This window comes from Struthio camelus, chromosome 17, assembly GCF_040807025.1.
Source record: "Struthio camelus isolate bStrCam1 chromosome 17, bStrCam1.hap1, whole genome shotgun sequence".
Taxonomy (NCBI): domain Eukaryota; kingdom Metazoa; phylum Chordata; class Aves; order Struthioniformes; family Struthionidae; genus Struthio; species Struthio camelus.
This window is the reverse complement of record NC_090958.1, coordinates 15,190,158-15,209,030: the sequence shown is the minus strand read 5'-3', so window position 1 is coordinate 15,209,030 and position 18,873 is coordinate 15,190,158. Positions and strand designations below refer to the sequence as shown.

Sequence of the window (18,873 nt, the reverse complement as noted above, 5' to 3'; positions counted from 1 at the left end):
TTAATTAGCTTCTGAAAATGTTCCTATTTACAGTAATTATTATTTTCCTCTTTTCTTACTGAATGATGGAGGGGAAAACACTGCAATTCATGTGTTGAATTATGCTTCCTCCTTCTAAACCAGGGTAGCTGAAAGCTCCATCCTGCCTGGATCAGAGCACTACTCACGCTGAGCTTTGTATTCGCAGTTCTTGTTGATGTTTGTGACAGTGGAGAGTGCTGAGCAACTTGCACCATTCCAGCTCTAAGATCCTAATCTCCTTTTAAACAAGGAGCCTGTGTAAAGCAATTTAGCGTCTAAACAGAGGAGTGAATGCCTATCAGCATCTAACAAAGACTCAAACAGCAGAGAAAAGCACAGTGCTATTAAAAATGAGAGAAAGAGAGGACAAGGAATTGACGTATTGCCAACGCCAGAACTGCTTGTTCCATGTTTGTAATCTGCATGCATGTCCTCATTTTTACAACACTTCAATAATTAAAAAATAGTTTTTACTGTGATACGATCATGTAATTAGCATTCTAGTCAAGGTTTTAAAATGTCATTGAGCATTTTGTGTGTAATCTTCTTGGTCGCTAAATTTGAGATGTCTTCTGTCCTGACTTTCACATAAATGTACTTCCCTGAAATACCAGATGTCTTCAGCAGAGCGCCTCTAGTGGGAAATCGGCAATCCAGATCTCTCAGAAGTTACTGGTTAAGTTAGAAAATCCTGACTCTATAGCCTAATTGTTCCCCACTTTCTGGCTTCCATTGGGTCACTTTTGCCTGCTTTTTTAAAAACGATTCATTCAGCGCTTTACTCGGTCTCTTGTCTGATGGTATCGATGTGTTTTAATCACAAGCCAGCCAAACTTAGTGATAGCTTTTCTGAGTTCGTAGTTGAAGAAACTGGGTTGCAGAGGTTGCCTATGGCTACCATAAATCTTTGGCAGAGCTAGGAATAAAGTCTAGTGTTCTAAATCCTTCCCCCTTCCCCCCCCCCCCCCCCATTAGCTATCAGACGAAATCAGCTTAAGTGTTATTTGCTTTGGACTTCTAGTGCTGACACAATGAATGAATGCAGAAGCCATGGAGTGTACCACAATGAGGCAAGCAGCATTGAACGAAAGGCCATCATATGACATTTTGCCTGCTGTATGTTGCGCTTAGGACACTGACATTTGCAGTTACTTGCAAGGGGAAGAAAGCCTAGGTACGTGAATGATGCCTGTATAGAAGTTTTCCAAACCTTATCTCTTAACAAAAGCTTTCATTAGCAGAAATTTGAGTTCCAGATATTTATCTTTGATTCTAAACAGTAAAACAGCTTAAATATGTCAGATGGCCTCAGCAGCACAGACGTTCTGTAATGTCAGCACTGGGAGTGGGAGCGATTTCTGAAACCTTCACTGACCTTTGCATATACATTGTTTTACAGAGTTTTAAGGTCATCAACCAGTTCTGAGAAAACAGTTTATAGATTTCAGTCCTGAATGTCAGACACACTCTTTGACTAATACAAGTATCAATTATATGAATTGGGGATGATAGAGAAGACAGGTTTGCAATAAAAGGATATTTCAGAATTTCTGCAGTGAGAGGGTCAGATATATAGAACTATGACCATCAAAAATTGGAGCTTGTAGGCTGTCATTAAAAGGTGGGAAATACAGAAAACTACGTGTTAGAAATGTAGATTTTCATTTTGTGTTTCCAAATTAGACTTTAAGGACGCTCTTTCCTGTTTGTGGAAAGGTTATACATCACAAAACAGCTACTTGTGATTTATACACATGTGCCTGTAGAGTCAGCAATTTTGAGGAAAATGTAGCAACCTGAGAGATGTTGGATAATGCTTTACACTTCATATGTCTAATTCTGATTTCTAATAGACAAATACTGAAACAGGGAATTCAAAAATTTTACTTTAAATTAATGACATTGCTGTAGATAGTCTGCATATCTTTCCAAACATCCAAATCATCAGTTTGTCTTGTTAAGTTCTTGGCCTCTCTGGCTTCCTTCCTGGCAATGAGTTCCATCATCTAATCGCACGCTTTTTGAAACCTTTGCTTGTATCGACTTTGAATTCCCATCATTTAGTTTCAGTAAACGTGCCCTTGTTTTTGTGTTTTAAAGAAGCGCAGAAGTTCCTGGTGTACCTTTGTTCGTTCATTATTTTATGTATTTTTGTCATACTCCATGACAGTTCTGAAATGACTATGTTCTGCCTCTGCTGGAGAAGACTGGAGGAAATGTTCCTACCTGTACTAAATCCATGAATGTCTATTGAGACTTAATGAAGATTTTGGCAGCAATAAGATACAGGACATTATTTCAGTTAAGGATATGCTTTAAGTGTGTAAGAGAATTATTTAGTAGAGTATTACTGCAATTTTCATTTAACGAAATACTGAGTGAAGTAAGTTAATCTGTTTGTCCCATTTAAAATACTAAATTTGTTCAAAATAACTGATAATATTTTCCCCTGCCAATCTTTGTCTGATGTAGCATAACTGAACTCTGTGTGAACTGGACTAAATAAGGTTCAGTCTACATGTAGGCTTAAAACGTAATGTCTGGTTGGTTACCAAGGGTATCCCTATGTGTGAATAGGGAATATGCCATTCCAGGTCAGTCGAGCAAACACTGCTATTTTATTCTTATCATTGAATTTCAGGTCTCAGTTAAATGAAATCTGGATTCTAAAAAGAGCCGATAAAATAATTTTGTTAGCCATCGTTTATTTGATGACAAAATTGCATTCTTCCTGTGCTCGCAGAATATATGAGAATAGACTGCAGTTTCCCTCAAAAACGTTCACTATATGTATTTCTTTGACAGATTTGTTTCCACAGATTAGTTTTAACTTCATGAACTGGTCTCAAGCATTCATTACAAGCATTTGACACTTGACATTAGCTATGTGCAGTTAGTCAAAGAGTCCCTCTGTTCTCTCACTGGATGAGAAGGTACATTCGATGGGCAAGCATGAGAAATTGAAAACGTGGCTTCTGCAATTATTCTGTCGTGCAAGTTTTCTAACTGATTTTTCTTGAATGATTGTAGATCCATCTGATTTTAAGCCAGAAGGGAATATTAGGTTCTCTTTATGCTCATACTGAAATAATAACTTGTGGTTAACAAAAACCTGTCCTTCGGAAAGGAATCCAGTCTTGATGTGAAGAAACGGAGAACCCATTGCTCCCTTTGGTAGTTTGTTCCATTGTTTAATCAACCTCAGCGTTGAAAGTGTATTCCATATTTTTAATTTGAATTTGTCTAGTTTTAAGTTCCAACTAACCTTTCTAATAATAGGAACATTCAATTTTCTATATGTTAAGAAAAGGGAATGTGGAAGGGCTGAAAGTACAGCTAAGGTCATTCTGAAATCTATATGATTATTCACTAGCATTTCTTTCTTGAAGTATTAGCTGAGCTCTGGTTCTAAGAAAAATACTTGCTACAAGATTTCACATGCTCTAAAGCCACTAAATGTGGTGCCGATGTAGAAAATTAATGGAAAATGAGCAAGAAAACAACTGTTGACATTTTGTGGCAAGGGAAACATCTGTATTGATTTAAATGTATTTTTCCTACTTTTATTCTTTCCCTGCTCTCTCTGTATTCCCTGAACTGGGAAATGTGATTTGCCATGCAGCAGCAGGACAGGGTTGGAAAGGTGGAAGTTAGAAGAGCAGAAGAAAGTTCAAAGGTTGGGGACTTCTGTGAGAGGAAGGTTGGTATAATGTGCTTATAGCACATGCAGCATGTCTAGGGTACGGGTAGCATGGGAATGGGAGTCTACCTGAAGCATCAGGAGGAGGACAGTGTTTACAGGATTTGGGTGGAGGGGTGTATATAAACAATATTAGTTGCTCTTGGAAACCTATCAGCCTGGAATTTGGGCAAAAAAGTTTCAGTATGATACAGCATGCAGGTTGCAGCTACATTAGGAAGGGAGGAACAAGGCAGTGGGTAAAGCTGTTACGAAAAGGAGATCCTGCCTAAAAAGTTGCAGGATTCTTGGTGGAAGCTTCAGCCGTACTGATGTGTTAGGGTACGTGCTTAGGGAAACAGAACACAGAGAGATGGAAATTTGTGTACTGCTTTTCACATGTTTTGTTTCCTGGAAGGAGTAATTGTACATGTGCCTTTGTGAGGGCCATACAAGGTTCAGGGAAAGCTCCTCGCATTACTTCTCCTTTGCGTAGGCAGATGTCTTTTGCTTCTCACTGGCTTTCTCTGGCTAGGAGCCTTTTGGCTGGGGGGATAGGCACATGGTTTTCTTGAAGGCTCAGTGGCTCATCAAGCATCAGTCAGCGAATATACGTGGCCACTGGCCAGTAATCTCCCACCCACGATCTAAACTCTTAATTCCCAGTCCAAAAGAAAGTTCTTTCAAACCAACCTCATAAAAGGATAGCTTAAAAAATATTAGGCTTTTATGATTGTTCCAGTGAATCCTGCACTCAGGGCTCCAGCTCTGTTAAATCTCCCCAAAGAAAATTCCTGTCACATTGGAATCCAGGAAAGAATAATAGAGATCAGAGTTCACCGTTTCATATCCAGCTCCAAAAATGAACTTGCTAGGTTACAGGAATTTGAGCTGGACTGTCACACTGGAGCCAGTGATGTGCTTAACAGATGCCTGTTTAGGTTCAGATGAAGTGCCGCAAAAACATGCGATGCCAGAAGAAGGATTACAAGAAGTAATTACTTGTAAGCCTTAACTTTTGTTCTTGGCTAATAGTAACTTTGTTTTCTGCCCCTCAGTCTTTTGTTGGACAAGTTGGGCTCCTATTTGAGAAGTAAGAAGGGCAAAGCACTTATTGCGTATTTGTGAGTCAAGCCTGTTGTCATGAGGGTTAGTCTGCAGTAGAGAAATGATGTTTCAGTATTTCCTTTGTGACCTTCATCTTTATTCTAGATTTCCGTTTTAGCTTGAAGAAACCCTCATGAAATGTGAGCTCTACTTACGTGAACCCAGTTGCAAGGTTGATAAGCACTGTCTAAGGATCTTAGAAGAAGCATCCAGGGTTTGCTCAGGATATATTTGCACCCTTTGGGTAAACTGTTTAGAGAGATTCACTTCCCTGGTGTGAATGAGTTATATTAGTATAAATGTGCTTATAGCACTACTGTCACAGGAGCAGGGTTCTCTCTTACTGATATAGTTGTGCCTGCAACAGAGGCTGAACTGACAGCAAAATATTGTTCCCCCAGGTGACACGGTCATAGGGATGCAACACTTAAATTTAGGCCTTGCTTTAACATAAACCTCTAGAAATGTTTCAGTGATTTGGTCAGAAGAAAGTTTAAAACAGAGAAAACCATCCCGGAACACCTGAACACCACTGATAGGAGTGTTTTATTGTTTCTTCTCTAGCAGGCAATCTTTTTATTTTTTAGCTAGCCAGAGTAACCTTATGCTTAATGCTTATTTAAAATAATAAATTATTATTTGAAATGCAGGAAAGCCTTGGTATCTTATTAAATAGATTCTCTGATAAATTAAAGAAACTCTGTAAGCAGAGCTGATTATCAAGCATACTAAAAAGTCCTCTGGAGATACTGGTAATTAATTATACCAGGATGTGAAGGTTATTGGATAGAGATGAAGAGTATAAAACTAATCCCTTAAATGATGGCCTGAAGATGCTGCTACACGTGGGTTGGGTTTCTAAAATAGTGGACATTTTAAAATACCAGTTTTATCAGTAAAAGACTTGAAACATGTAAATAGATTGTCTAAGATGCAGCTACCAGTATAGAGTTATAGCATTGCATTACATACGGTACAACAGCAAGCAGAAATCTTTAGATTACAATAAAAAAGTGAAGCTTTTTCTTTTTGCTTTCAGTCTGACCAAATAGATTTCACTGTTTGCATTTGGTTTGTTTAAGTGGAATTTGCATAGCCATTTTTCTTAATAATGGGTCAAGTTCTACTTACGTCCTCCATGTGATTGATTCAGAATTAATGGCGCGCCTGTGAAAATGAGACCACTGTCTGTCTGAGCATAATGAGTTTACAGCAAAAGTCCTGAGAATTAGAGAAAAACAGCTGTTAAAATTTAGGCATAGATCCTGATCAACAGCCCTTTCAAATCATAGCAGTTCACTTGTCTCTGTGGCATGCCTCGTGTATTTCTACTTCTTACCCGCCTGCTGAGGGCAGCGATGTTCCCTCCGTAGTAATGGCTAAGATGCTGGTTCTAGAGTATCCCTAATCATGGACACACTTCAGTGAGGTGTACGTCTGTGCTTAAGTCAATTAATGCTTTCATTCAAGGAAGTGCTTATATGCTTTCCTGAATTAGAGCCTGTTGCCCTATAACATTACAAAACTCTTGTCCTCTTGTTGGCAAGAGAACACTTAATAAAGAAGTTCTAATGCTTCATCAAGTTAAATTCAGTACGCAGACTGGTTGTTAAGATTGGTAGGAAATGAGCTGTTTCTGAAAGAATGGTGGTATCTGTCATGTAAATGTAAATGACTGTGCCCTTTGCAAAGGGATTCAGGATGTTGACCAAATCTCAGCAGACTCATCCATCGCAGGTGAATGAATGTAGAGAGAAAAGTGAGACTAAATTGCTACTGCTTCAGTCACAACTAAGTTCCTGTTGTGCTCCTGGACCAGAAGGAATATGTAGGCTTTGCAGTTTTCTTGGAAGGTCCATCATGTTTCAGTGCATCTTGTTTGTATTCCTTATTTCAGTATTATATCGCTTTAGGATGTAACCTTAAAAGACTGATACTTTGATTCAGCTATGGGAAAATCTGTGCAGTAGGTGTCATCTGTAGCTTCCTTTCCAACAGAGTTAAAATGTGTGCCAAACCAAAAAGGTTTGGAGACTTATGGGATAGTATCAGTATGTTAAACTGATGTTGTATTTTAAACATGACTCTGACAGAAAGGGTCTTGTACTGGTAATTCACGACATGTTGGAATTTTCATTGGGAGGCCTGTTGCCTTTTTCTTTTTACTCTTTTTGCTTTCTAATGTGTTGTTTGCTTGTTCTTTGTCCAGTAATGGCAGTTCACTCGTTTATGAGACAACTAATTCTACCATCCAGTGCTGGTGCATAAATTAAATATGAATGAACATCAAATTTACGCTGGCCATCCTTTGTGAGTTCTGTTTTTCTCCCTCTCCACCTTTATTCCTTTCTTTTTTTTCTTCTTTGCCTAACTCCTGCCTTCCAAGCTATTCACTTTTGCAAGGCTGAGTAATGTAGAGCACCAGCAATATACTTACTCTACAGAATTATGGTCAAGCTGTCTATCTGTCAGCAATAGCAATTTGGTGTAATGACAGATATTGATTATTTATTACTTGAAAACATTTAGTTAAATTTGCCTTGATAATTAACATGCTAGCAGCCACACAGGCTAGAAAGACAGTGAATCTATTATTTGAAAAAATCCTCAAGCCACAGACCTTTGTGAGGAAGTTAATAGAAGCACTGCATTTTTGCGGGGTTCTTTAGTGGTAGACGTTCCGCAGACGTTCAGCAGAACCCACGCTTAACATATTGTCCTTGTTATTGCCTTTCTTTTTTAGAGGTGCGCGTATACAGAACCTTAATTGCTGATTCTGATGGGATTCCCCAAGGGCATTGGAACCGACACACGTCTGAGGCAAAGTCTGTTTTTAAATATGAAAGACAGCCTAGGTGCATCATCATTTGCTTGTCTTCTGTACCTATGGTTAATCTCTTCAGTATGAGTTAGGAAGAGGAGTTGTATTATGTAATCTACGCGCTGCATTTATAGACTGTCTTAAGTTTTGCATGCCATAATCAGATAATAAATTTTCCCTTTCAACATCCTGTTTGTCCCTGTTATATCTATTATTAATCTTTGTAGCAGGCAAACTGCGTTTTGGTCAAAAGGAATTTGATATTCAGCTGAAACTTAAAACTAGCCAATATATACTAATTTTGTGAGTGTGTGTTATATGTAAGCACCTGTTGAAGTATTTCTAGCCTGTGATGTGCATCTGTGTTTAAATAACTTAGAAAGCTGAGTTACTGTCACTGTTAGACTGTAAAAAGGTGTAGACCCTAGTGTCAGGGATAGTAAGATGAGAGCCAAGTTTCTTGTTGGAGAAAGAGTGAAGTGGGATGCGTGTCAGCTCTTAGAAGAGCAACTTTTGTCTTTGGCTGTGGAACAGAAACTAACTTTGATCTCCTGGCCAGCGTTCCTGCTGTGGCAGTGATTAGCAGCCGCTCAAGGGCTGGGGCTCAGCAGACCTTACCAATGCACTGAATACGTAGTGTGCTCTAGCTGAACAGAAAGATTGAAAAGGCAGGAGGGAAGTTTCTAGGTGGGTGGAAATCTTATAAGGGAGTGGTATGGCCAGGAAAAGAGTGGGGAAAGTGAGCACGCTGGTGGCTTAAAAGACTCCCTTTGTATTTATGGAATTGCTTTTGGAAGGCTTTCTTTGGAGCTGCTGATTTGTGGCCAGTCCCTAGCAGAGAATCGATGTGTGCAAACTTGCATGGTTGTCTGAAGTTTTGTTAGGGAGGTGAGACATTGAACAGAAGTGAAAAGTAACCCATCTATTTCTCATCCAGGTGACAGGCAAATAAAGTATTCAAATATCTGTCGAGACAACTGTCAGTTCTGCCCGGTGGTATGAACCTTCCTCTTCCCACTCCCTCCAGGGAAACAAAAACAAACAAACAGAAGAATGGTAACCCCAAACTTACACGGGGAAAGATTGTTGCATTCGGTTCAAGAGTGTGCGAAGTATAGGACTTTGAGTCTGGCATGGATGTTATCTGTAGCATTGGGCAAAAAAGGCTGAAGTGCTCTGCTTCAGTTTTACTGTCTGTATGTTGGAGGAAATGAGAGCCACTTGCATGAGCACAGTGAGTGTGACTTAGTGCATGTGCAACACTAAATATGAATAACTGATCGTGCTACAGACAACCCTTTGTACATATCAGCTATGTGTCTATATGTGCATATTTGTGACATGCTCTCATAGATAAATGCAAGGTAGCACCAATGTCTGTACCAGTTTTTCTTTCAAGTATGAAACATAAAAGAACATCATTAGCTAGAGTTAGGTATTTAACTACACTATAAATATATTTGCATTAAATTGTGCTGGTCCCTAACTCATCAGGTAGCATCATTAAAGTTACAGTAAATGTTCTTTTGAAAGTATAAGCAGTTCTGATCTAATCTACATAACCTTTTCTTTTATTAGTGACAGAGAGTCGAGGGGTCTTGGACAACATTCAGAGATTTTCTTCGTTACCAACATACCTACCTGTGAGCTATCGGATCTTCAGCGCTGAGACGTCCTTCTTTCTCAGAGAAGCCAACCAGGACTTTATGCGGAATTCCAGTTTACAGTCCAGGGTGGAATCATTCTTCCCTTACAAAGCCAAGAGGCCACCTATATTGAATGCCAGTTATGGACCTTTTTCTGTTGAACAAGTCGTGCCCCAGGATCTAATGTTAGCTTCCAACTTTTTTGGACCTACCAACAAGTTTACTTATAACTGGAAACTTAGGGCCCACATAATGAGTGACAAGATTTACCCAAGCAAGCCCAAAGTCCAGATCCTGTTCTACATTGTGGGCAGGGACTGGGATGACTATAGCACCACAGAGCAGCTGCCCTGCCTGCGAGTGTTTGCCTTTCGAGAGACACGGGAAGTCAGAGGCAGCTGCAGGCTGAAAGGGGACCTGGGGTTGTGCGTGGCAGAGCTGGAACTCCTGCCGAGCTGGTTTAACCCCCCAACGATTGTCACAGGCCGTAAGAAGGCACCGGATCAGTCTGAAGGGAGCCCTGTGGAGCTTTACTACACTGTCCAGCCAGGAGATGAGAAGGGTGAGTGTACTGCTGAGGATTTAAGGAAGGGCAATTCTATCCGGCCAGGAAAAGATGGCATGGATGAAACCATGTCCCACTTGCAGAGGATTGGATCTGTCAGCCTCTATCGAGGCCAGGAGACTTCTCAGCTTATGGAGTTGCGACTGGATAGTAATATTGTCATCTGGTTGCCCTCAAAGCCTGTCAAACAAGGAGAGGTTGTGAACGTTTATGTGACAATCGCCAACAACTCTACGGTGGATCAGTTCATACTCAGGTATGGTAGGTTGTTTTTTTGCCTGTTCGAAATGTGGTAGCACGCGTGTTGGGGGCAGGGGATGGATCTCAACCAGCTTGGAGTTTTTCCACGCTGAAGGATGATCCTAGGCATTGAAGTCCATTTTTTTCCCCACATCTTGGACACTGTGTAAAGGGCTGAAAGCCTCCATCTCTAAGAGGCTTTTAACGTATACGCCATTTAACACATGGTGATGTTCTGCAACAACATACAAAACTCGACAATCCACTGCGTTAGTGGGGCCGTTTCTGTGGTACAACTGACAGTAAAGCACCAGAATAGTTCTTTGCTTTATAGACCTTTTAAAAACAGCTTTTTACTACACAGGCACAGAGTTTAAACATAGCAAAAGTTAAATTAACCTGCTTTTCTCTTAAGTGCTCTGACAGTGCTTTGCCTCTCCTACACACAGTGGTTTTGTTTTGAGACCCCTTTGAGTGGGTTAACTATCGTCTACTTGTGTTTAAGTAGCATTTGTCTTTTGGCAACACGTATACCCTTTAAAATAAGGTCTAATGTGTTTGATATCGCTGTTGATTGTAAGAGACTGTTAGAAGTAAGTGCCGTTATTTTGGATAGGAGTGCCAAACGGGAACCTGGGAACAAGGACTGTCTTGCTGGGTCAGCTCAGTTTCCTTTCATTTTCTACTTCAGCAGTTTCCCTACCAATCAGATGAAAATCCTTTGAGGATGACAAAGACTGGAAAACTTGTTAATCACTGAAATATTGGAGATTTTTTTTTTTTTTTGGTTGCCAGGCTTTAAATTCAAGGAAAATTTCCGCGGTGATAAGCAACAATTGCTCTTTAAAGCCCCAGGGAACCAGAGTTTCCCAAAAGTTTCTGCACATGAAAGTATTTATTTCTAAGGCTCGTATGAATTAGATTAATACAGAGTTGACAACTGCCGAGGAGAATAGCCTTTAGAGCAGGAAGTGTCGCTTGGCAGATAAAAGGCTTTTATTTAAAAAAAAGGGAGATTTTAGTCATCCCAGAGCCATTCTGATGTTTGCAGCTTTGGTTAAGTTGGTGAGATAATCTGCCAGACACCTGTTTACTGAGTGAAATCTCCGATCGAGAAGAGTCTTTTCTGACTGTGTTGCTTATCTTTTATTGAAAATCCCTTTTCGCAAAATAGTGGAGACAATACTTTTCCACATAACAAGCGTAGCTGTGGTGAAAGAAGAAATTTGAAGGCAATGAACTGGGGTGTTTGCTGGGTGGATGGGAGAGAGGATCGCCCTTGGAAGATCTGTGTGTCACTGTCTTTTATCTTCCTGAAGAGTGAGTTGGAGACAAACAATCTTGTTGAAATCTGATGATGTATGTCTTTGCTCAGAAATGAATCTGACTGCCTAGGCAAGGCTTTCGTTTGCATGCTGAGAGGTGCAGTAGACAGAAATGGTAACGTGTGACTTACTGTTACAGACAAACAGGATTGGCTTTGGTTTTCAACAGGTGATTCTGATTTATTTGAAGTGAATAATCTGATATTTGTTGGTTTATTGACTATTCCGTGTTATCATAAATGCAGAGCTTAGGCAGTGTTCCCTTATTGATGTGCTCTTTTGCCAAAAACTGGCAAAAATTAAAAACTTTTAAGTCAGACGCAAGAGCAAGAGGCTGAAGAGACCAAGATTGGAAAGAAGATGGCTTTTACCTGCTTCCAGCTGGGAGGGGGAGAAGGTAGTGATTGTCTTGAGATATAGTATAAGGCTGACTCGCTCTCTAGAAATCAGCACTGTTCACTGTGCTTACTCCTCTCTCTCCCTTCTCTCTCTACCACCAAAGAGAAGAAAAACAGTGGGAGATACTCCAAAGCAATCATCAGCTTTGAAAATTTTGTCTTGCAAGCGTGTTGGTCTCTTATTTCTACTAAAGATAGAAACCAGCAGTTTTCTGTGCAGTTGTTCAGGTGGATGCTTTGGTCTGGTGAGGTACAGGAGGGTAAGCCCATATGAGAGGGATGGGAACGGTAGCCATCTACCTAACACCGCAGTAGGAAGTGACAGCTTATACCCATTGGTGAAACTAATGTGGCACTGTCCCCTGAGGCAGGAACCTTGTGGCCAACTCTGTCACCTGCTGAGATTTCTTTTGTGTTTTTACTGGATGAGAGCTGGTGAAAGGCAAAGTCAAGCTCGGCTTTCTGTTCTGCAGTAGAAATCTGTTGTCTTCAGTGAAACCTTCTTGGTGTAAATGAGTACAGAGTTTGACTGAGGAATCTATAAAGTGCCTATACAGAAAAAAAGCCAAGCAAAAACAGCAGCCAAAAGTGGCCAATGCATATGCTGTGTCTGCCTAGGGGCTGCTTTAACCTTCTCTGTGGCCATTTGCCTGGTTATATAGAGGGCTGCGTGCTCTAATATTCATGAGTTCCTGACAGAGCAACCCCTACCTCCTATGACATGCTTCACATTTAATCATCCTAAAGAAAAACACACCACACATTATCCTCAGGCATGGTGGGTTTGTTTATTTTCTGCTTCTTGTATATTATTCATTGAGGTTTTGCAACATCCAGTGCTGAAGAAAACAGCATGTGATCATTGCTTTGGCAGGGGGAGGGGGGCGTAATAGCTACAAATCTTCTCTGGTGAAAGAAAAGCAGACTGGTCTAAATGACCTCATATCCACAAATCTTTGGAATTGAAACTGTGTTCTTAAATTGTATCTTCATTCAGAATCCCATTACTGTATCCATAAATTTATCAGTCCAAGAACACTAGTAAAGTCAAAGAGAATGACTAATATGACAGGAAGTAAGGCAAATTACGCGTGGTAGTGCATTAACGCAGTAGGAACCCCATCTGAACGTACAGAAAGTTCTCCCTCTGTTGCATCAGGGCTGTTTTGAAGTGGTTCAAAAAATACTGGTAGGTTGTAGGATATAGGTTCTGTTGACGGCCCTGTCCTTGGCCTGCCATGTGATCTTTGGTAAGTCCTTATGGTTGTTTTTCTCTACATCAAGTGGAAAGTTTGATGGTATGCCTTTATTCTCAGGAGTATGAAAAATGAAAAGAAAAGTACTGCATTCCTACCATAGGGAGGAACTTCAGGACCCCCAAAAGAGAGATGAATTGCACCTACTGGTGACTGCTCAGTCAGGAAAATTCCTTTTACCTCTAGCAGTTGAGTACGTTATGAACAAAAGAAACATAACATCATTATAACTTCTCTTTAGATAGTAAGATCCAACAAGAAACTAATAATATTTAAAACGTAGGTCACTTAGGTCTTCTGTGTTCTTCCCAGAGCTGTTGTAAATTAACACCTCTGACTTCAGCAGAACTACAGTGACGACGGATTGTCACTTCACCAATTTTTGTATGTACAGATTTTTCTGTCTGAGTCATCATTTGGGTATACTTAAGGATTAGATAGAAAAATCCTTAAGTGCAAGACCCTGTTCTTGAATGCTCCTTTGAACTTCCCTGACACACATCATGCTACAGAAAAGGGGGAAAATCATAACCATACTGAAAACGAGCTACTCCTGAGTTTTAACTTTTAAAAAATAACATGTATCTGTATGTGTATGTTGTGCTTGAGCTATTTAAAGGTAACTAAGAAGCTGGCTATTCAATTCCCATTTGTAGTTCTGAGGAGTTTGTCAGCTAAACGCATTAGGCAGCTTTGAAAAGGTTGGCTTGTGTGCATAGCTGGTTTTGTTCTGTAGTTCTAAATACTTTTCCACCTTCTACGTTATTAAAGGATCCTTCCATCTGTTTTTCATGGTGTGATATACCACATTTGATCTGGCAGAGTGCCATACAGCACAGGGCCAAAGCAAAAGATGTGGGAGTGTTAAGTATTTTGTGTTACTCTGCTGGGCAGCAGCTAATCTCTAATTTACAGTAGAATGTGCTGAACCACTAGATAACCCTCTTTACAGTAGGTGTTGAGCAGGATAAGTAAAGGGAAAGGGGATGAAGTTATCTGTCCTGCTTAGAGAAAAGGGGTGAAAAACACTGATTCTTTTTATCTACTTGAAATTATTAATTACAGATTTTGCAGTACAACTTTCATTGTTGTCAAGGGTCAGAACAACCCTTGCCCCTGAAGGGCTGTAGTTTGTAAACGGTATTACTGAATTAACTTTGTCCAGCGAACAAATCAACCCAAGATAATAGATAATTAGTAGTGATAATCTACAGACTGGAAGAAGGATAAAGGATAAATGCAGTGAGGAAAGCTATTAAACAAATCAGCTGAGGCAGCTTTATATGTCAGTTCCTGATGACTATTGATGGCAGTGCTGTATTAGGTAGTATGGAGAACAGCTGAAAACCTAGAGGAGGATGCACACAGAGTAGCACTAAAGAACAGCTGTAGTTAGGAAAAGTAATGAATCATAACATCAGTGTATGGTTTGCTTGTGAATCTCAAGGATTCAAAGACTAGACTGTGGCATGGCCACAAACAGCTTTTCTGGAGAAACCAGTCATGGAAAGAGGTGATGTCCAGCACTAACTTTGCCTGTTTTGCATGGAAGACCTATTGGAGCCTCCCTAGGGAGCAAACTGCTCAGAGGAGTGGTCTGTGCTCAGCCTGCCCTGAGCTGCTCTTCCTGTTGTGTGTAAAAGAAACAAAAATAGTATTTACAAGCAATTATTCTTGAATCTTAGATACTGACATCTTAATCTTACAGTATTATGAAATAGTCTGTAATAGCCTGAGATTTACCTGTGCTAATTGTTAGAGTATCATTTTTTTAATGCTGCAGTGTACTACTAGCATCACTGTCTGTGAATGCAAAGGACATTGTAATGACTAACTGAAGCTGGAGCTTAACCAGAATGTATGAGACCAAAACCAGAGCTGAGTTCACTCTGTGTTTTGTGTTTAACACATAATTTGGGACAAATTTTCCCAGGTACCTATTTTCCGCAGTAAATGGAATGTTGATTTCCAGCTGTGAAATCTTTGAAGAGTGTGGGGTTATTTTACTGCTTCACGTTTTAAATCTAATGCAGCCCAGAGTGAAATGAAGAAGGGCAGGAGGATTTGGTGGGATGCTCATCTGGGCATGTGTGTGTCTTCAGATGTGAATCACAACAAAACGTTTTTCTTTTCCTATGCAGCTTTGCAGTACTTTAAATATTTAAAAGTGATTTCACTATTGTTAGGAAACATCTAAGCACAAAAGCAATTCATTCCACATCTGAAGAGAAAGGAGTCTGAAGCCCTAGAAGTTGCTTCTGTTGTCGCATTATTCCATGTTCCATTTTCAGTTGAAAAGAAGATGTGATCTTCAGAAGTCCAGAGCTACAGCTTTAGCTATTGCACAAAGACAGTCTCTGAATGCTAGATTTCCTTTTGCTCTCCCTTAAACCTTTTCTGTAGACATGGATTCTGTATTCTGAGGTACAGATAAAACTATTTTCACTGGCTAATTCTAATTCTAATACTGTGGAAAGAAAAAGTGTGTATCTCAGGCAATCTGGGTAGCAAACTGTCATTTATTCTCATTTAAGATATAATCTCTCCGTTCATGTTTCCTTCTTGAATAAACAAGATGTAAACTTGCTGCTTAAGGTTTTCCAGAGTATTCTATTCACATTTTTCTTTTTATCTTTTTTTCAGTAAAGTCAATTATTATGCAGTCAAAACTGAAAAAGTTAATTCATTGTTCAGTTGAGATGGTCGCTTAAGGTAGCAGTCTCGTGTACAAACCTATGATAAAGGTTCAGAGGAACTGGAGAAACTCCTCCTTGATCTTTCAGACCATCAAAGGGAATTTCCCAGTGATTTTATGGTATTGGATAGGCCCATAAAATCAGGTGCTAGGCTAGAGCTGGTTTGCAGAAGCATTCTGAACTATGGATTCAGAACTGCTTGGGTCACGATGAAGGATTTATATGCTTAATTTCCTGATGCTCAGCCTTGTGAAACTTTCATCCTTATTGAATTTTTGGATATCCCTTCTATAAAGTGAATAGTAGCACTACAGGTAAACAGTGGAACAGGTTAATAAAAGAAAGATGGCCTCAGCTCCCCTGTAGGCTGTATATTACATAATACAAGTGACAGCGAGTCATACAGGACTTGTTACACTTTGAATATTACTGTTTTTGCATGTGACAAAGTGTGGTAGCACTTTGCAAGTGTTTTGGTAATATTCCTCCAAGATAAATGCCTGCTTAAAAATTAATAGCGATCATGTGCTATCTTCTTTTATATTCTGTTTCAGTAAGTAAATTAGCAGGACTTCAACAGACCATGTCCCCATTAAGTCATTTACTGTAGGACATGACAGACTCAGTCATGGTATATGTGGTATGTATCTCCTCATATAGTTTTAAAAAGCATTTGTGACATCAAAAATGTATTTGCAAAGAGGAGAACGTGTTAATGTCATATTGAGAGAATAGTATCACACTCCAGTTAGTTTAATTTCATCAGCCTTTAGCAGGCACTTCTCATGGGCATTAGGGTGTCATATCCAGAGACAGCTGGGTCCTCCAAACAAGTGACTCAGTCTCAAAAATGATAAATTGGTGAGGATGCTCTTTAAACAGAGCTTGAGAAAAGGCGCTTCTCACCAGGACAAATGAAGAGGGGAAGAGCTCGCTTGAGTCTGTGGTAGCAGTCAGCCAGGTTTAGTAAAGTTTAGAAAGGAGCTGATTAGTAATTTAAAATTGAAGCTACCTAGAGGAGAGAAAACGGGCACCTTTCCCTTGGCCCTCTTTTAAAGCCTTTAAAAAAGGCTAAACTATGAGAGCTTGAGAGAGCTAAACTATTCCATTGATAGCTTCTATGCGAGGTACCCTTTAGCATTGAGAGTAAACTCTGGATTTGTTGTTAGAAGACTGAGCGTCTCTTCTGCGCTTTGAAAGCGACTTACTGGCTGGCGATGACTGGATCACTGGAGTGCAGCTCTGCAGCCAGTGAACCAAGGTTGGCCTTGGATCCCAGGATGTTGAGGAGCTGAGCTCCAGTGGTGCTGGAGTCCATGGAAATCAGACCCTGAGTACTTGGCATTGAGAATCAAATGTCGTAGGCTCCCTTTTGGTAGTGTTACCCTTGACACCTTGGTTAGCTGTCTGTAAAGCGGAGTTCCTATCATGCAGAAGCCTTGTAAGGCTTAACTAATCAGTGGTGTCACACTGGTAGGAATGTTCTTCATACAGTGAAAGCAAGCATTTACAGAGTGCACATTTCATTTAAATCTATGGGTTCTTTGAACCAAATCCAGGGCCATAGCTGCTTGATAGGGACTTGTGGGTGGTTCCCTGTCACATAACCAGGAACGCTGACAAAGACGTGAAATCCATTTTGTGGAGCGCAGACAAACCTGAAGTACTAAATCACTCCACAATGAAACACATTCGAATTTTTACACTTCAGGCATGTAAGTTTGAAAACTTTTCCCAGTCTGCTGATTGGAAAAGTATAAGAAATTTAATGGGGGCCGTTGCAGGGGGGAGACCATAAATAGCAGAGAACAAAACTATTGCATCAGCGGTCAGCCAGAGAATTGCTATAGATGCTGCATCAAGCGCTGGAGCTGAAGTTTTGGGTTAACTTTTGGCAAATTTGGGTGCATATCAGAGTTTTAAACATGTTATATTGAGGCCTCTGGATAAAATCACCTCCTGTAAGTAGTTTCCCTTTCCATCCCCTCTAGTTTCAGCAAACTGGTGAAGTCATTTCTGGCTGCTTTTCCAAACACGCTGCAGCGCTTGTTGTTTAAATGCACGCTGGCGCCCCTGGCTTTTTTTTCCTTCTGTTCAGAGACGTGGCTCTGAGGTACGATATGCCTTCTGCTAGCTTCTGCTCTGTCCGACCTTTCCAAAAGCCTGTGCTTGTGCAAAGCTACTTAAAGATGAGATAAGGCACCTCTGCTTAATTGCTGTTTAGACTATTAGCCACTTGTGTGACTCAAGTTACAACAGTTAATTAAATCCTTGGTTACTTGCCTAATTAGAAACAATGGTGGCTCCTTAAGAGATCATACCATATAAACCCCAGTCCTCCCCAACTAACAGTGGGGAGGGAAATCTCATACTACTGGGAGTGGGTTTTAGTTTAACAAAGATGATGTTTTCTGGCTGTCTGGAACAGGCTGTGTTCTGATACATTAGAGATGCTCCTGGGAGCCCTCTGCGCGATTGCCTGACAGGCTGGGGGGTTTCAAGGCTGCCGTAGGCAGCAAAGTGTGCGAGCCTGGCGGTCCAAATGTAAACGAGTATCCCTGAGAAAAACTGTATCCAGAGGCTTTAAAACTTGGTGCATCTGTTAAGCTGTAAAAGCAACAGTGACTTGCCAGAACGCTACTGGCAGGGACATCAGTAAGTCATAGCTCAAGGTTTTGAGAGAATTTTTCTCGGGGGATTGAAGCAGGACAGCTAGGTAGGTACCTGGCCCAGCAGAACTCTGAAATCTGGTGGATTCTTCACTATTGTTTTATTAGTGCTTGTGGAGCTCATTATTTCTGACAGAAAGCATCAGATTGATTGCAGTTTCTGTTTTGGCAGGCTGTCCCTCCTCACTAGTGACAGCACGTACACAATGAACTTAAATTGTTTGTGTGTTCTTATGGCACTTTACAGTTGAAACCCTCACAAAAGACATGGGGACAATGGGAACTACTGATCTAGTCTTAGGAGCTTGTTTTTGCAGGCTACTGAATGTTCCTATGAGATACCGAGTGTTTGACTCCAGTTTTGCTGCTCTTTCCTTTGGGGGTACTCTGTACTGCCTTGAAACTCCATCCTGCTCTGCATGTGCTGCCTCTTCAGAGAGGCATGTTATG

The 18,873-nt window shown here is 40.4% G+C and overlaps 1 protein-coding gene across 1 annotated transcript in view; it reads left to right on the top strand.

The window, feature by feature from the left end:
- TMEM132C (transmembrane protein 132C) overlaps positions 1-18,873 on the top strand; it is a 224,707-nt gene that overhangs the window by 53,452 nt on the left and 152,382 nt on the right. The window contains exon 2 of the mRNA XM_068911183.1: positions 9,207-10,095. Within this exon, the coding sequence (XP_068767284.1) occupies positions 9,207-10,095 (889 nt within the window). The remainder of the gene's footprint in view (positions 1-9,206; positions 10,096-18,873) is intronic.